Source organism: Mus caroli, unplaced genomic scaffold (genome assembly GCF_978045245.1).
Source record: "Mus caroli unplaced genomic scaffold, Mus_caroli_1 scaffold_8, whole genome shotgun sequence".
Lineage (NCBI taxonomy): Eukaryota > Metazoa > Chordata > Mammalia > Rodentia > Muridae > Mus > Mus caroli.
In genome coordinates this window covers 124,392,638-124,408,370 of record NW_028227263.1, presented here as the reverse complement: position 1 = coordinate 124,408,370, position 15,733 = coordinate 124,392,638, and the positions used below count along the sequence as shown (strand labels likewise).

The window sequence follows — 15,733 nt, the reverse complement described above, 5'->3', positions numbered from 1 at the left end:
TATCACACCAGCTGTGGAGGTTTGTTGTGTGTCAGGGATGTGGAGTTGAGATGGTAGTGCAGGGGAAACTTCTAGTAGCTGGGGCTTAGGATAAGGGCTTGTGGAGCAGAGGTGCTTTCGAGCACAAAGATGATTAGACAGTGAATTGTAGCGTGGAATCTTCAGAGGTGCCCCCATTTGCAGACTGTGTTAGGAGTGGAGTGAGTATCCTAGAGGCTGAAAGCTCAAGAATGATCTAGAATGATCTAAATGAAGAGACAGTGAGGTCTGGATGTCAGTGGTGGGGAAGCTTCCAAACCAGACCTGCAGAAAGAGGGGGTTAGGATTTAGTGGGGCTACACTCTGAGGCTGAGTGAGGCCATTGGGAGGAAAGGGATGAGGGAACTAAGGGCTAGCTGTGGCATCTGCCAAGTGTGAGCATAACTTCCGGATTTAGGAAGTGGCAACTCGAGTGTGTAAATCTACCTACTCAGGAGACTCAGAGAATCAGAAGCTCAAGGAAAGCCTGGATGATTTAGTGAGACACTATCTGAAAATAAAACTTAAAAAGGGGGGCTAGGGGGGCTGGTGAGATGGCTCAGTGGGTAAGAGCACCCGACTGCTTTTCCGAAGGTCCAGAGTTCAAATCCCAGCAACCACATGGTGGCTCACAACCATCCGTAACGAGATCTGGCGCCCTCTTCTGGAGTGTCTGAAGACAGCTACAGTGTACTTACATATAATAAATAAATAAATCTTAAAAAAAAAAAAACTTAAAAAAAAGGGGGGGCTAGAAGCTGGGCATGGTGGCGCACACCTTTAACCCCAGCACTTGGGAGGCAGAGGCAGGTGGATTTCTGAGTTCGAGGCCAGCCTGGTCTACAAAGTGAGTTCCAGGACAGCCAGGGCTATACAGAGAAACCCTGTCTGGAAAAAACAAAAACAAAGAGGTGGGGGGACTAGAGATAAGGTTTAGTGGTAGATCCCTGCTTAGAATCCCCATCAGGGCTGGGGGCGTGGCTCAGTGGTGGAGTCCCTGCCTAGAATCCCCAGTGAGGGGCTGGGGGCGTGGCTCAGTGGTAGAGCCCCTGCCTAGAGTCCCCCAGTGAGGGGCTGGGGGCGTGGTTCAGTGGTGGAGCCCCTGCCTAGAATCCCCCAGTGAGGGGCTGGGGGCGTGGCTCAGTGGTAGAGCCCTGCCTAGAACCTCTTACATGTGAGATCCTTGCTTCAGTCTCCATTACTGTAAATGTCCTATTAAAGGAGACTGCTGAGGTAGGTTAGGATGAAGATTGAAAGTTAAGTTAATGAGGATTAGAGACACTGAACAAAAAGCTTTTTATTACTGAGCTTGGAGGTAAGAGTTCTGGACGATTCTACATGGAAAATTTGGAAATGTCTGCAAGAGATTGGGACAAGATGACACCAGGAAATGAGACAAAGAGTTCCAGAGTTCAAGCAGGATACACTGATGGGCTGGGTACCTGTCTGGGTCCCAGGATCCTCATAGGCCTTTGTCTTTCTGTCCTCTCCCAACAGGCGGAAGCATGTGGCAGCCCTCCTTGACATCAGAGGTCTTCGAAACACAGCTGCCCGTCAGGAGATCCTGGCGGTGGCCCGGGACCTGGAACTATCTGAAGGTGGTGCCCTATCACCCTCTCGGGACCGTGCCTTCTTTGCCGACATCCCTGTGCCCCGCACATCTTTCTGTCTTGGCCTCCCTCTCCTCTTGGGACGCCTCCCAGTGTCCCGGCTGGCCAGGCCCAATCTGGCTTGTCTGCCCCTGCGGCCTCATTCTCCATCACCAGTTAGAGCCCGAGCCGATCGCTGAGGCACCCGGTGCCCATGTTGCTGCTGATACACCCTCCTCCCTTCCACGTGACTCCCTGCCTGAGACACCGACTTCTGGGATAGGAGGTTCCTTAGATATCCCACCCAGCCCGGAACAACATCCCCTCCAGAAGGGAAACTGAGGCCAGAACGAGCAAAGAGTTCCCTAAGGCTGCCAGGGTCATTTCCCTGCCCCCTCCTCCCTTGTATCCCAGCATGGCATGGCGGGGAGCCTTCTGGAAGGTTTTACAGAAATATCCTAGCCCCACCTCCTTTCCCCTCACCTCAAGGTCTGGCCCCAATCCAACGTATTAAGGAATGGTAGATACTTAGAATAAAGAGGTTTCTATTTAACACTAGGAAGGGCTGAGGCCCAAGTGCAGCGGCGGGAAAACAGGGCCCAGGGCCAAGCTCTCTTGCACACACCCAAGGCCACCAGGGCTGGGGTCCAACTCCTAGGGAAGCCACAAATGACCAGATACTCCTCAGTTGCCGTTGATACCGAGTCCTTGAGCTGCGGTTCTGAGGCCTTCACTTGTCTGTCCTGAGCCAGATAACGCTATTTTATCCAGCCCGGTGTCTGATGTTCTTCTAGGTCCGCTTGGCATAGCCCTCCCAACCCGTGCTTAGCGAGTGGGGGGAAACCTTGCCGGGAGAGGAAGGAGCTGGGGGGTTGGGCTGGCAGCATCCAGGGCGCCCTCCTGGATTGATGCAGGAAAATCTCAGGGTGGGAAAATTTCCAGCCTCTCAAGCCGGAGCCCAGCCGGATCCAAATCCCCACAGAGTCCTTGAGGTCACCTCCCTGCTGACCTCTGCCCCTCCGGCCTCAGCTGGACAGCTCGTGATGGATGCTTCCTGGCCCGGGTTATGTTTTATTTTATTTTTTCCTTCAGAAGTCAGAAAGAGGAGGCAGCCAGGGGTCAGCACAGGGGCCGGGGTTGGAACCTCACGCAACGTCTTGACATTGGTAACAACATGGCGGCCCTAGGCTCTAGACTCTGAGCCTGCCTCTAGGCTGTGTGCAGAGGGGAAGGTGTCAGTCTCTGTGCTGTGCTTCCTGCTGTTCCTGGGAAGTTACTTAACTTCTCTTTGCCCAGAGGACGTCCCTCCTCCTTCCTTGACCTTCTGAAAGTGACACCTCTTTCACTGAGGAGAGGTGAGGGCAACTGACTGTGGGCACTTGCACAATTCCACATGTATTTAATCTCAGCGTGGCCATGCTCTGTCATTCTCTGACTTGCTATCCCTGTCATTCAAAAATCAGCTTGATTGTCAGGCTTGGCGACAGCAGGGCTGTGGTCCCAGCAGTCAGGGGCTGAGGCAAAATAACAGAAGTGTTAGACTAGACTGGACTACATCTCAAGACCACACCCCACAAAGTGTGTGGGATCAGGCAGGGGAAAGGTGCCTGCCACCAAGCCTAGCAGACTGAGCCTGGTCGCAGGACCCACATGGTGAAGTCTTCTGATCTACACACACATGCTAAATAAAATGGAATAACAAATGCAATGTAGACTCCCACTGCTCTTTTTTGATAAGGTCTTACTATGTAGAGCGGGCTGGCCTTGAACTCCGAGATCCAGCTGCCTCCACCTATTGAGTGCTGGGACTGAAGACGTGCACCACCATGTCTGGCTTCTGTGTCTTATATATTTACAGTCAGACCTCTGTCTCCCAGACCAAGCATATTTATTATTATTATTCAGTTGGAGTCTCAGGTAGCCTAGGCTGGGTTTGAACTCTCTATATCGATGAGGATGTACTTGACCTAGATCCTCTTACAATGCTTGAATGACTGGCGTGTGCCAAGACACCTTGTGTAGGGTTTGTGTAGGCAAGTAAGTAAGTCCCCTCTCTCGTGAGCCAAGACTCAGGAGATGATTTTTTTTTTTTTTTTTGAGACAGTGTCTATGTAGCCCTGGCTGTTCTGGAACTCTCTGTTAACTAGGCTGACCTCGAACATTCAGAGATCCACCTGCCTCTGCCTTCCAAGTGGGTATTAAGGATGCACACCACCACACCCAGCTAAAGTGTGGTCTATGCTATGTAGCCTAAGCGAGTCTAACTCTCAACTCTCCTGCCTCAGGCTTCCAAGTGCTGAGATTATGGACACGAATCTCTCCCCCTTTTGAGACAGCTCTCTATGTGGTCTTGGCGAGCCTGGAACTCTTCAACCACTGTCTGCTAAGCACAGCTTTGCATAGCACCCAGACCATTGCTGTCAAAGTTGAAACCACCTTGTTGTCCAGTAGCTGACACACAGGTGAACAAAATGGGTGCAATAATGTGCCAAGGAGTGCCATTTGTCAACGAAGGGAGATGACAAACCAGTGGTGAGCTTAGCAGCACATGTCTAGATATCCAACTTGGGGTGTTTCAGCAGGATTGTGAGTTGGGAGCCAACCTGATCTGCATAGTGAGTTCTAAACTAGCCTGGGCTACGAAGCTAGACCCTTTCTCAAAACAGAAGGGAGACTTGTAAACGGGGTCAGAGCTCAGTCCCCAGCACCTACACTGGGCATCTCTGTTACTCCTCACACATACAGACAAAATACTAATGTACATAAAGTAAAAATAAATAAACCATTGTTTTTAATTGTCTGGAAAGATGACTTGGCAGTTGTTGCTCTTCCAGAGGACCTGGGTTTGGTGCCCAGCACCCAGGTGGTGGGTCAAAACTGCCAGTAACTCCAGTTCCAGAGACTGACACCACTTTCAAACCTCCTCAGACACCAGGCATGAATGGGGTGAACATGTGTACTTGCTGGCCAAACACATAAAATGAAGTGAATAAATCTAACTTAAAATTTTGAAACGACTACTGGGCAGTGGTAGCACACACCTTTAATTCCAGCACTTGGGAAGCAAAGGCAGGCGATTTCTGAGTTCGAGGCCAGCCTGGTCTACAGAGTGAGTTCCAGGACAGCCAGGGCTACACAGAGAAACCCTTCGAAAGAACCACAACAAAAACTGTTAAATAATAAGTAGATCATTGAAGAGACTGGGAGAGAGATCAGTTCCTGATGCAATTCACATTAGCCTTGGGAATATCACACCAAGAGAATTGAACTGCAGAAGCTGGACACAGAGTGGGTTTTGGCTCTGTGTACAGCTGTCAAACTAAATGGAAGAGGGAAGACGTTGACCTCTCAGCCTTCCTCTCTCACTGAGTTTTGGGTCACAATCATTCACTCTGTCAACAAACTGGAGCCAGGATCCAGACAGCTGAGGTCAGATGTACTGTTGTGCCAGAGGCTGAGATGCTCCGGAGTTGAAGGCCAGCAGTCCAGGCTGTCGTTCCATGACTACACCTCAGATCTCCCAGGGAAGGGCCGAGGGAGTGACTCTGTGGTAGAGCACTTAGGTTAACAGGGTTGTTGGAGGGAATCACAGATCACCAACAGGCAAATGGTCCGGTGAGGGTCTGAAGTGGCCCTAAAGAGAATATTACGTAAGTGTGTAAAGACTGGAGACCAGGGCCTGGCCAAGGCACTTGCTGCCTCCACTTACAACCTGAATTTGGTCCTCAGGATTCACTTACCAGGTTTTGTACTTTTTTTTTTTTTTTTTTGGTTTTTCGAGACAGGGTTTCTCTTTATAGCTCTGGCTGTCCTGGAGCTCACTTTGTAGACCAGGCTGGCCTTGAACTCAGAAATCCGCCTGCCGGGCTGGTGAGATGGCTCAGTGGGTAAGAGCACCCGACTGCTCTTCCGAAGGTCCAGAGTTCAAATCCCAGCAACCACATGGTGGCTCACAACCATCCGTAACGAGATCTGGCGCCCTCTTCTGGAGTGTCTGAAGACAGCTACAGTGTACTTACATATAATAAATAAATAAATCTTAAAAAAAAAAAAGAAATCCGCCTGCCTCTGCCTCCCGAGTGCTAGGATTAAAGGCGTGTGCCACCACGCCCGGCTGGTTTTGCATCTAACAAGAACTACTTCCATAGCCAGGCAGGGCAGACAACGCATCACCACAGCTGGGGTAGTTGGCCCTTGGCCTCCCCTTGCAAAAGAAAGGTACTGGGACCCTCTCCTGAGTGGCCAGCAGCCCCTCCCAGCCAGTTGTATACAATTCTCTCCTAAGTGCACGTGGCCTCAGAGAAGGACATGGCTGGAAAGGGCTAGGGGCTGGGGCCCCATCTATACAGAGCTGCCATCAGTAAGCCCTCACCCCTGCTCTGGAAGGAAGCCTAATAATATTTCTGTTCTCCAGGTGAACTTTGGCAAAATGTGCTTTAGCTCGTCACTGGGACCTTGGTAGAAGCTAGACATGGTTTATGATTCCCTCAAGGAAGGAATTTTAGAAACACTTCCACTGTGTGCTTGTTGTTAGCACTCTGTCTGGACTCCACCCCACAGTTACCTGGCAACAGCCAGATAGGCCTGACCCACTATAAAAGGGGCTGCTTGCCCCCTCCTCCCTCTCTTGTTCCCTCTTGCTCTTCCCCTCTTGCTCTCACTCTGTCCCCTCACCCCTTTCCCACTCCTTTCCCCTTAACTCCTCGGGGTCATGGCCGGATTTCTCTACTCTCTCCTTCTCTCTGCCTCAGTACTACTCTCTTAACCCCCCTCCCCATGCCCTGAGTGAACTCTGTTCTATACTATACTGGTATACTTGTGTGACTGGTCCCTCAGGGAGAAGGGATGCCTCAGCATGGGCCCACAGACCTTCCCCCATACCTCACCACACATCCATTGAACATATCCCCTCCTTTTCTCTCTCTTTCTTTCTTTCTTTCTTTCTTTCTTTCTTTCTTTCTTTCTTTCTTTCTTTCTTTCTTTCTTTCTTTCTTTCTTCCTTTCTTGGTTTTTCGAGACAGGGTTGCTCTGTATAGCCCTGGCTGTCCTGGAACTCACTTTGTAGACCAGGCTGGCCTCGAACTCAGAAATCCGCCTGCCTCTGCCTCCGGAGTGCTGGGATTAAAGGCGTGTGCCACCACACCCGGCTCTCTTTATCTTTTAATAAACACATCACTTGCGCTAAATAAACAAACAAATAAACACTTTTCCCCACAAAATCGGAAGTGGACTTCCTGGGGCTTTTTTTGTTTTGTTTTTTGGTTTTTGTTGTTGTTGGTTTGGTTTGGCTTTTTGTTTGTTTGTTTGTTTCTGTTGTTATATATGTGAATACACTGCCATTATCTAAAGACACACCAGGGGGGCTGGCGAGATGGCTCAGTGGGTAAGAGCACTGACTGCTTCTTCCGAAGGTACAGAATTCAAATCCCAGAAACCACATAGTGGCTCACAACCACCCGTCATGAGATCTGACACCCTCTTCTGGCAAGTCTGAAGACAGCTACAGTGTACTTATGTATAATAATAAATAAATCTTAAAAAAAAAAAAAAAGACACACCAGAAGAGGGCATCCGATCCCATTACTGATGGTTGATAGCCACTATGTGGTTTCTGGGACTTGAACTCAGGACCTCTGGAAGAGCAGTCAGTGCTCTTAACTGTTGAGTCATCTTTCCAGCCCCAGCCTTCATGTTTTGAACTAGAGTATTCCCCAACTTCCTATATGAGGGGGTGGGGGTGGGTATGTCACTGTTTAAGCCCACAGAACCCTAACGACACTCCCTGAGCCCTACAGCACACAGTTGGAAGGAGGACTAGTCCACCTCTCAGCTTGGAGTATGCCTGGATTGAGGACTTTGATGAGCCATACCCAGTTGAGGCTGGCCTCGAACCTTCCAAGTGTGGGGATCATAAGCATGAACTTCAATGCCTGGCTTTGGCTCTGTTTTGTGTTTCACTTACTTATTCATTCTCTATAGGCTGCGGTCAGAGATGATTTCCTGTGGCCAGGTCTCTTCATCACGTGGGTCTCAGGCATCAAACCCTCAGCATCAAGTCTGGCTGTGCTTTACCCACCAAGCCTCTCAACATGCTGCCCCCACCAAGCCGGTCTCACCCCCTTCCCCTGCTGTCTCAGCCCCCCTCCTCACCCCCACAAATGGTCTCCCAGTCCCATCTACCCTTCCCAACTCCCCCTCCCCCACTCAAGTCATCTCAACCCCTCCTCCAACCCCTCCACCACACCCTCCACCAAACCATCTCACACCTCCCACCCCACCAAGCTGTCTCACCCCCCCTCCAGCAAGCCCTCTCCCCCACTGAGCCATCTCACCCCGTGCCCCCCCCTTCCTATTTTCTTTCTCATTTAGTTTTATATAATTTTTTTTTAAACTTCCTTTTTGACCTCTGGGCTGTTTACTTCCCAAATACTTGCGGTGTTTTGAAATATCCTCTTGGTTTTGATTTCCGCTCTGGTAAGAGAAAATACTTCATGATATTGCAATCTTATAGAGAGTAGGTAGAGCCAAGGCTTGCTTTTTTTTTTTTTTTTTTTTCTGTCTCTAGGTCTTCCAAGTTTGCCCTTTAAATATTTGTGTTACATTTTTTTGTTTGTTTATTTGCGTGTGTGCATGCATGCGTGCACATGTAGAGCAAAGGTCAGAGAGCAAGAGTTGGTTCTCAGCTTCTGCCATGTGGGACCCGAGGGCCCAACTCAGGCCCGAGTGCTGGCAGGTACCTTTACTTAGAGAACCATCTCGATAACCCAATTAAAGCAGGAGACAAAATAGGATATTCAGACATACCAAAGGTTCGGGAACATATCCGCAGCTACAGCCTGTGGAATGCCACAGGAAGGCCTAGGGCAGGAGGAAGAGCTACCAGATGGGAATGGGGGAGCCCAAGACATGGCAACCCAGTGAAGAAACACAAACCATCTTCAATCTTCGAATTACTTAATCTCTTTTATACAAAATTGATTATTTACTGAGAAACCCAGGCCTGTTACCCGGCGCTCAGGGGTTGAGGCAGGGTCAAGAGGGAGATGTGCTTGAGGGAGGCCCCGAGCCAGAGAACGGAGACTGTGGCCTCCATGTCCTGAGGTTCCCCTGCTCTCTGTGAGTCACTGCTATGTCCTTGTGGGTCATCTCTGATCAGTCACAGATGGAGCGCCTAGAAGGTCAGAACCAAGGGCCCTAGGGGGTGAATCATAAGCATGAGGATCTGAGTTTGACTCCTCCCAGGAACCCACATAAAGTCAGGCCCAGGGCATCTGCATCCATGAGGAGTACTGCGTTGGTGAGACCTGAGAATCCCCAGAGACTTTTGGCTCAGCTAACCTGATGGCCGCAGCAGTGAACTAGAGGCCCTGTGGAAAACAAGGTAGAAATCAAGAACACCCAAGGTTGCCTTCTGCTCTCTGTCCAGGCACTGTGGCACAAGAAGAGTACATACACAGACACAATCACACACACACACACACACACACACACACTCGCACACACCACACAGACACACTATACACACACACTCACACACATATCTACACACACACACACATAAACACACATATATGCACAAACACACACATACATAGAGCAACACACAAGCACACACATATACATGCACACACAAACACATACATACACACAGACACAGAGACAATAGCACATACACAAACAGGATACATACATAGACACAAACACACACACTAATCTTTTTAAAAAACAGGCAGTTAGTTGTGTAGTTGTCTCCAGCTGCTGCTCTCAGTGCACTCAGTACAATGATTTTAAAAGACAATGTATCCTCCTGGGGCTGGAGAGACGACTCAGCAATTAAGAGCACCCGCTGCTCTTCCAGAGGACACTGGTTTGAGGCCCACCATGACCATAGACGTTCACAACCTCTGTAACTCCAGTCTCAGGGGATCTGATATCCTTTTCTGGTCTCCTCAGGCATCAGGCATGCATGTGGAACACGCGCACGCACACACACACACTTACTGGCAAAACACCAAACAGAGAATAATTTAAAAACTAAAATAAGGCTGGGTATGGTTGCGCCACCTCTAAACCCAGCACTCAGGAGGAAAAGGCAGGCGAATCTCTAAGTTCCATGCTAGCATGGTCTACATAGCGAGTTCCAGGATAGCCAGGGCTAAACAGAGAAACCCTGTCTCAGAAAAACAAAACAAAACAAACAAACAAAAACCAGGCTGGGTGTGGTGTCGCACACCTTTAATCCCAGCAATTGGGAGGCAGAGGCAGGCGGATTTCTGAGTTCAAGGCCAGCCTGGTCTACAGACTGAGTTCCAGGACAGCCAAGGCTACACAGAGAAACCCTGCCTCGAAAAACCAAAAAAAAAAAAAAAAAAAAAAATATATATATATATATATATATATATATATATATATGCATGTAAATAGAGTATATACAGTTATGTATGCATGTGATATGTGATGTATATGTGTGTGTGTGTATATATATATATATATATATATATATGATGTAATAAAAATAAAACAAACCAAGACTTGTGGTGGCACAGCACAGGTCTATAATCCCAGAAAACAGGCATAAATGACAAGGATCTAAAGGTTATCCCCAGGGAGTTCCTGGCCAGCCTGGGATACATGAGACCCTGCCCTCGCCCCCTCCAAAAAAATATTCCAATAAAATTTTAGATCATCCACAAGCTCCAGGTGGCAGTACTGTCCCCACCCTGGGTAAGTAATTTTTGAAAAAATGGAGCCAGAGACTCTGAAGGGTCAGAACTAGGCTCAAGGTAAACTGATTTTCCTACCGGCAACAACAGTGTGTCTTCTCGGGATTTCCAACAGAGGGCAGCAGAGAGCCAGGGAGCAGCCCAGATAGCTGGGAACTTTAATACCACCTGGTACTGGCTTAATCACACCCTGGAATCTACAGACATGCCTAGGGTGCTTGCTGTGTTCACTGTGCAAGCGAGGCATGCTGGGTCACTGAAGCCACCCAAGGAAGATCAACTCAGAGACACTGTGCCCACGCAGGAGATTGGCATGGGGCTGCCACCTCCATAGATGGGGCTACCTCGGGGCCTCTGATAGAAGATCTCCAAGTACCAGAGGAAGTTGGCAAGCATTTTGAGCAGAAGGGATAGAAGTGGGAGGGTTTGGGCTCTCAACCCCACCCCTGTCCCCACCTAGTACTACCCCTAGCCTCTAGCCCCAGCTACATTCCTGCACCGATAAGGGATTCTGCCTGTGGCCTGGATCCACGCAGGTCCTCGATGGAGACCCTGTCCAGCCTTAACCTCTGTATGTGCGTGTGTGCATGCGGATGTCAGGGCTGGCTGCTGAGTGTCCTCTTCTGTTACCCTGCACTGCCTTGCTGCTTTGAGATGGGGTCCCACTGAATTGGACACTTGCCTTTCCTGCTAGGCTGGCTGGCCAGCAAGCTCTCAGGATCTTCCTGTCTCTGTCACCCCCAATTTGGGTTCCAGGCATGCGCAGCTGTGCCTGCCTTTGTTCTTGTGCATTGGGGATTGGACCGCAGCTTCACCTATGTCCAAAGCAAGAGCTGTGAGCCACTGAACTATTTTCTCAGGACCCTCACTTTTGTTCTTGACCAACCGAGTACCCTGGGTTTTGACTATCTCCCGGAGGGATGGGTCACACCTATAATCAATCCAGCACTTGGAATGCTGAGGCAGGAGGACTGTTGAGGCATATATTGTCATGGCAGAAAGTGGATGTGTAAAACCACACCCCACTTCTCAGGGTGGGCCTTTTACAGGGAGGAGTGTCTGGGCAGGAAAGCTTATTGGCTACATCCTCCAGGCCTTTAGGAACCTTCTTAAAAATGGAGATCTGTCTTGCGCCTACTTGACCACAGGTCACAACCTTTTCGTGTGGAGGGGCTTGGGCATTTCCCTTACATGACTAATGGTCACATATCTATGGGGATGGGGCCGCTGCTAGTGACAGGCCTGGGTGCCCTGGAGCAGCTAAACCTCCTTCTGTCCCTTCAGGCTCTCCATGGCTTCTAGCCTTAGCTCAGCCGTGGTCCACGGCTTTCAAGGTCCCACACTTTATGGAGCAAGAGTGTGGGGTTAAGAGCGGGAGCAGTCCTACTGGAAGGTATGCACGCAGTAGGGATGGCTTGCATGTGGCTGTGTACATGGAGCCCCCTCTTTGTCCTTTTTTTTTTTTTTTTTTAATTTATTTATTATATGTAAGTACGCTGTAGCTGTCTTCAGACACTCCAGAAGAGGGCGCCAGATCTCGTTACGGATGGTTGTGAGCCACCATGTGGTTGCTGGGATTTGAACTCTGGACCTTTGGAAGAGCAGTCGGGTGCTCTTACCCACTGAGCCATCTCACCAGCCCTTTCTTTGTCCTTTCTTGGCCTGTGTACATTTACCCAGTCCCTGACACAGGTGGAGTTAGGGCAGAGTTGTAAACAACTGCTTGTGAAGAGTGGCTGGACCCTCAGGTGAGGTGGCACAGCCTCCTTATACCCCCTTCTTCTAGGGAACTCAAAGGTCAACAAGTCCAGTCTGTGGTGGCCTTGTGCCAGTGGCGCAGCAGAGCTTCGGGAGAGGACAGCCTTGCCCATCACCTCTGTCACATACAGGCCCTTACATGCACACGCACAGCCCCTGACATCTGCAGACACATCTGCACACCCAGGAACACCTGAGCCCACAATACAGGCACACCTGCATGCATGGCAGACACACCTGTTTATACACAGGAAGCTCTACACACATGCAAGCACACTTGCTTATACACACACATGGACACACCTGAACATATAGGCACACCTGCATACATCACACATACTGGGCAAACATACCTGCAAACATACACACACATGTGCATACACACAATTTTTTTTCTTTTTTAAAACTGAGACAGGATTTCTCTGGGTAGCACTGGCTGTTCTGGAACTTGCTCTACAGACCAAGCTGGCCTCAAGCTCAGATCTGCCTGCCTCCACCCAGCTAGTGCTGGGACTGAGGTGTGTGCCACCACTGTCTGACATGCACCAGTTACATGTTTTGTTTTTGAGGAGGGGAAGGGCTTGGTTGGATTTTTTTGGGTTTTGTTTTGTTTTTTGAGCTGAGGACCAAACCCAGGGCCTTGCACTTGCTAGGCAAGAGCTGTAACCCTGAGCTAAATCCCCCATCTCCACGCCTAATTTCCAATAAAACCCTGACTCTAGTAGATGTAAAAACAAAATAGCACATCAGCTGGTTAGTTTAATAATTTATTTATTATATGTAAGTACACTGTAGCTGTCTTCAGACACACCAGAAGAGAGAGTCAGATCCCATTACAGATGGTTGTGAGCCACCATGTGGTTACTGGGGTTTGAACTCAGGACCTCTGGAAGAGCAGTCAGTGCTCTTAACTCTCCAGCCCCACCCCACTCCCCACCCCGGGTAAATTTTTAAAGGGGACACAGGCATCTAAGAATGTGCTAGTTTGGCCGGGCAGTGGTGGCACACGCCTTTAATCCCAGCACTTGGGAGGCAGAGGCAGGTGAATTTCTGAGTTTGAGGCCAGCCTGGTCTACAAAGTGAGTTCCAGGACGGCCAGGACTGCACAGAGAAACCCTGTCTTGAAAAACAAAAAAAAAAATAAAATTAAATAAAATTTTAAAAAAATGTGCTTGTTTGTTTCTTTTGAAGCAGGGTGGTCCTAGGAATTGAACCCTGGGCCGCCCATACTAAGCGTACACAACACCACTGAGCTACAGTCTCACCCCACCACCCAAGCTCCCTTCCACATAAGGTCACTGAATCCTCATTAAGACAGAAACAAAAGGAGTGGCCAAAAGACACCCAAAAAGCCAAACCCAAAGAGGCAAAAAGAACCTGTTATCCTCGGGGCCCATAGAGGTCAGAATCCAAGTCCTTTTAGCATCCAGAAAGAGACACAGTGAGTGGTAGATTTGTATTTGTGGCGTCACGTCTCTATAGCGATCAAAACACCAGGGGGCACTGCCCCTAACCCAAAGGCCTAAGAATTAGGGTTGCTACCCAGGCCCTAGGTTGGTCTGCATTTGGCCAAAGCGATCTGTGTGTAAGAGGGGTATGTGTAAGAAGAAGGTATCCTCGGATCAGGAGTGATCATTTAGGGATGTAAACTAGAGAGACACCACTACCCCCCAAAGCCTAAATTCAGAGAGGCTCAACAAACGAAAGGAAACCTCCGGCTTTGCCCAAGAGTAAAGCTGAATTTAGGAAACAGGACCAGAATGAAGGGATAGGGGCTAAGCTACTTGATAGCCACAGAACCTGGGCCGAGTCTTGGATTGGGGATCCCGGAATTGTGCTAAGAATATCAAAGAAGATGCAAGGATTCGGCTTCTGTCGGCATTGATCAAATGCTACCACGCATTGGAGGCCTCGGCGATCCAGGAACAAAAACAGAGTCAGATGCCACAGGTGGTATGAATGTTCACCAAGAGGCAGAGTCAGGTGGGGGACACAGAGTGACATAGAGCCTAGGCTCTAGGTCCCGGGTCCTGCTCGGGCTCGATACCAGGAACCCCTCGTATGTCCGGCAGCAGGCGACAGCCAGCCACGATATCCAGGCGCTCGGCGAGCGCGCAGAGGTCCCCGCGGGCCAGGCGCACGCTGTGGGCGGCTGCCAGCCCGGTGGCCTGAGCAGCTGCCAGCCTCCCCGCCAGGGCGGCCACATCGCGACCCGCACGGCGGTACACGCCGCTCACCGCAGCCGCTACGTCGTGGTCCAGGCGCGTCTGGCTCTCAGCCAACCGGAGCTGCAGCAGCGAGCGCGCAGGCGCCATGGCAGGGGTCTCCTCGGTGCCCCACGTCTCCGCCGCATCGCGCTGCACCACGAGCGGGGGCAGGTCGACCGGCACAACCGTGGGCTCGGGCTCAGGCTCCGAGTCGGTCTCCGCCGCCTCCCCGGCCACACGCAGCCCCGTGGGACGGCCGCGCGTAGGGCCCGAGGGACCCAGGTATAGTTCCTCCTCGGACGAGGATGCAGACAGCTCCGACTCGGTCTCCGCAGCTTCCCCAGGTACCACTGTCCGCGGCCTTCTCCGCCGATTCTGGGATGACTCCATGGCACGGAGCTGGAGAAGAGGAGTTGAACGGACGTGAGGTCCCGAGTCCCAGCCCCTTCACCGCCATCCCCAGCGAGTCCTGACTTGGCCTCAGTTTCCTCTTGTGTACACATGGGTTGGAATTGTGCACCTCTGTATCATTCGTGTGCACACCGGGGAAACCAAGGACCGGCCAGGCAAAACCTTAGAACTAGGTCCCGCGAGATGGCTCAGCTGGGAAAAGGCATTTGCCATCAAGCCTGACGCCAAGAGTTCGAACCCAGGGACCCACATGATGGAAGAAGCGAACTGAGGCCCGTACAGTTGTCCTCTGAGCGCTACACGCGTGCTAGAGACGCACGCGTATATATACATTAAATAATATAAAAAATAATAATAATACGGACTTTAATTCCCAGAACTGTAGGAGAGGCAGGAAGATCTCTGTGAGTTCGAGATCAGCCTGATCTACAATAGTGCCAGGCCATCCAGCACTACATACATAGTGAGAACTTGTCTCAAAAAAATACTGACAATAATAAAGTAGGTTTTAAAAGCTTTGTAACCAAGAGTTCCCAGAGTCCCACCAGCACAGACCACACCCTACACTGTCCTCCTGGCCAGCGAGCACTCGGCCGCAATAGGCACCAGGGCAAACACAGAAAGGACAGCCGCCCGAGGGGACACTTAACAAGAGCCACCGACACCAGAGTCCCGGAAGGAAGGCCATACCCGGTCTCCGAGGCTCCGAGCCCGAGGGGTCCGCTGCCTGGCGGAAGTGAGCCGGACTCTCGTAGCGTCACGTGAGTCGAGGTATGGCCAATAGGAAAGCGGTTAGACAAGTCGCTTCCGTAGTGTGGGTTTATTTATTTATTTGCTTATGTATTTAGGAAAATTCTGTGTAACGCGTGAATTAGTTTTTTTTAAACTTGGACCCTCATAGGAATCAGAGACTCAGCCAATTGGATGTCCGAAGACTCGGAAACAGGGAGGGAAAAGCGAAGTAAGGGCGGAAGATGTTAGCAGCGCGGCGAAGGAAGGGGCTCGGTGGACCCGCCTCCTCGCTTTC

General features: G+C 50.4%; 2 protein-coding genes across 3 annotated transcripts in view; one reads left to right on the top strand and one right to left on the bottom strand.

Moving 5' to 3' along the window:
- Exoc3l2 (exocyst complex component 3 like 2) overlaps positions 1 to 4,346 on the top strand; it is a 36,779-nt gene extending 32,433 nt beyond the window's left edge. For both annotated transcript variants that reach the window (XM_029480140.2, XM_029480141.2), the window contains exon 12: positions 1,516 to 4,346. In XM_029480140.2, coding sequence (XP_029336000.1) covers positions 1,516 to 1,807 — 292 coding nt within the window. In that variant the 3' untranslated portion in view covers positions 1,808 to 4,346. The remainder of the gene's footprint in view (positions 1 to 1,515) is intronic.
- Positions 4,347 to 12,851: 8,505 nt separating this feature from the next.
- On the bottom strand, positions 12,852 to 15,616 carry Bloc1s3 (biogenesis of lysosomal organelles complex 1 subunit 3). Its single transcript, XM_021168103.3, has 2 exons — positions 15,397 to 15,616; positions 12,852 to 14,694 (listed from the first exon to the last, which is right to left on the bottom strand). Exon 2 carries the CDS (start codon positions 14,683 to 14,685, stop codon positions 14,098 to 14,100), a length of 588 nt encoding a protein of 195 aa, XP_021023762.1. The 5' UTR covers positions 14,686 to 14,694; positions 15,397 to 15,616; the 3' UTR covers positions 12,852 to 14,097.
- Between the last annotated feature and the right edge of the window lie 117 nt (positions 15,617 to 15,733).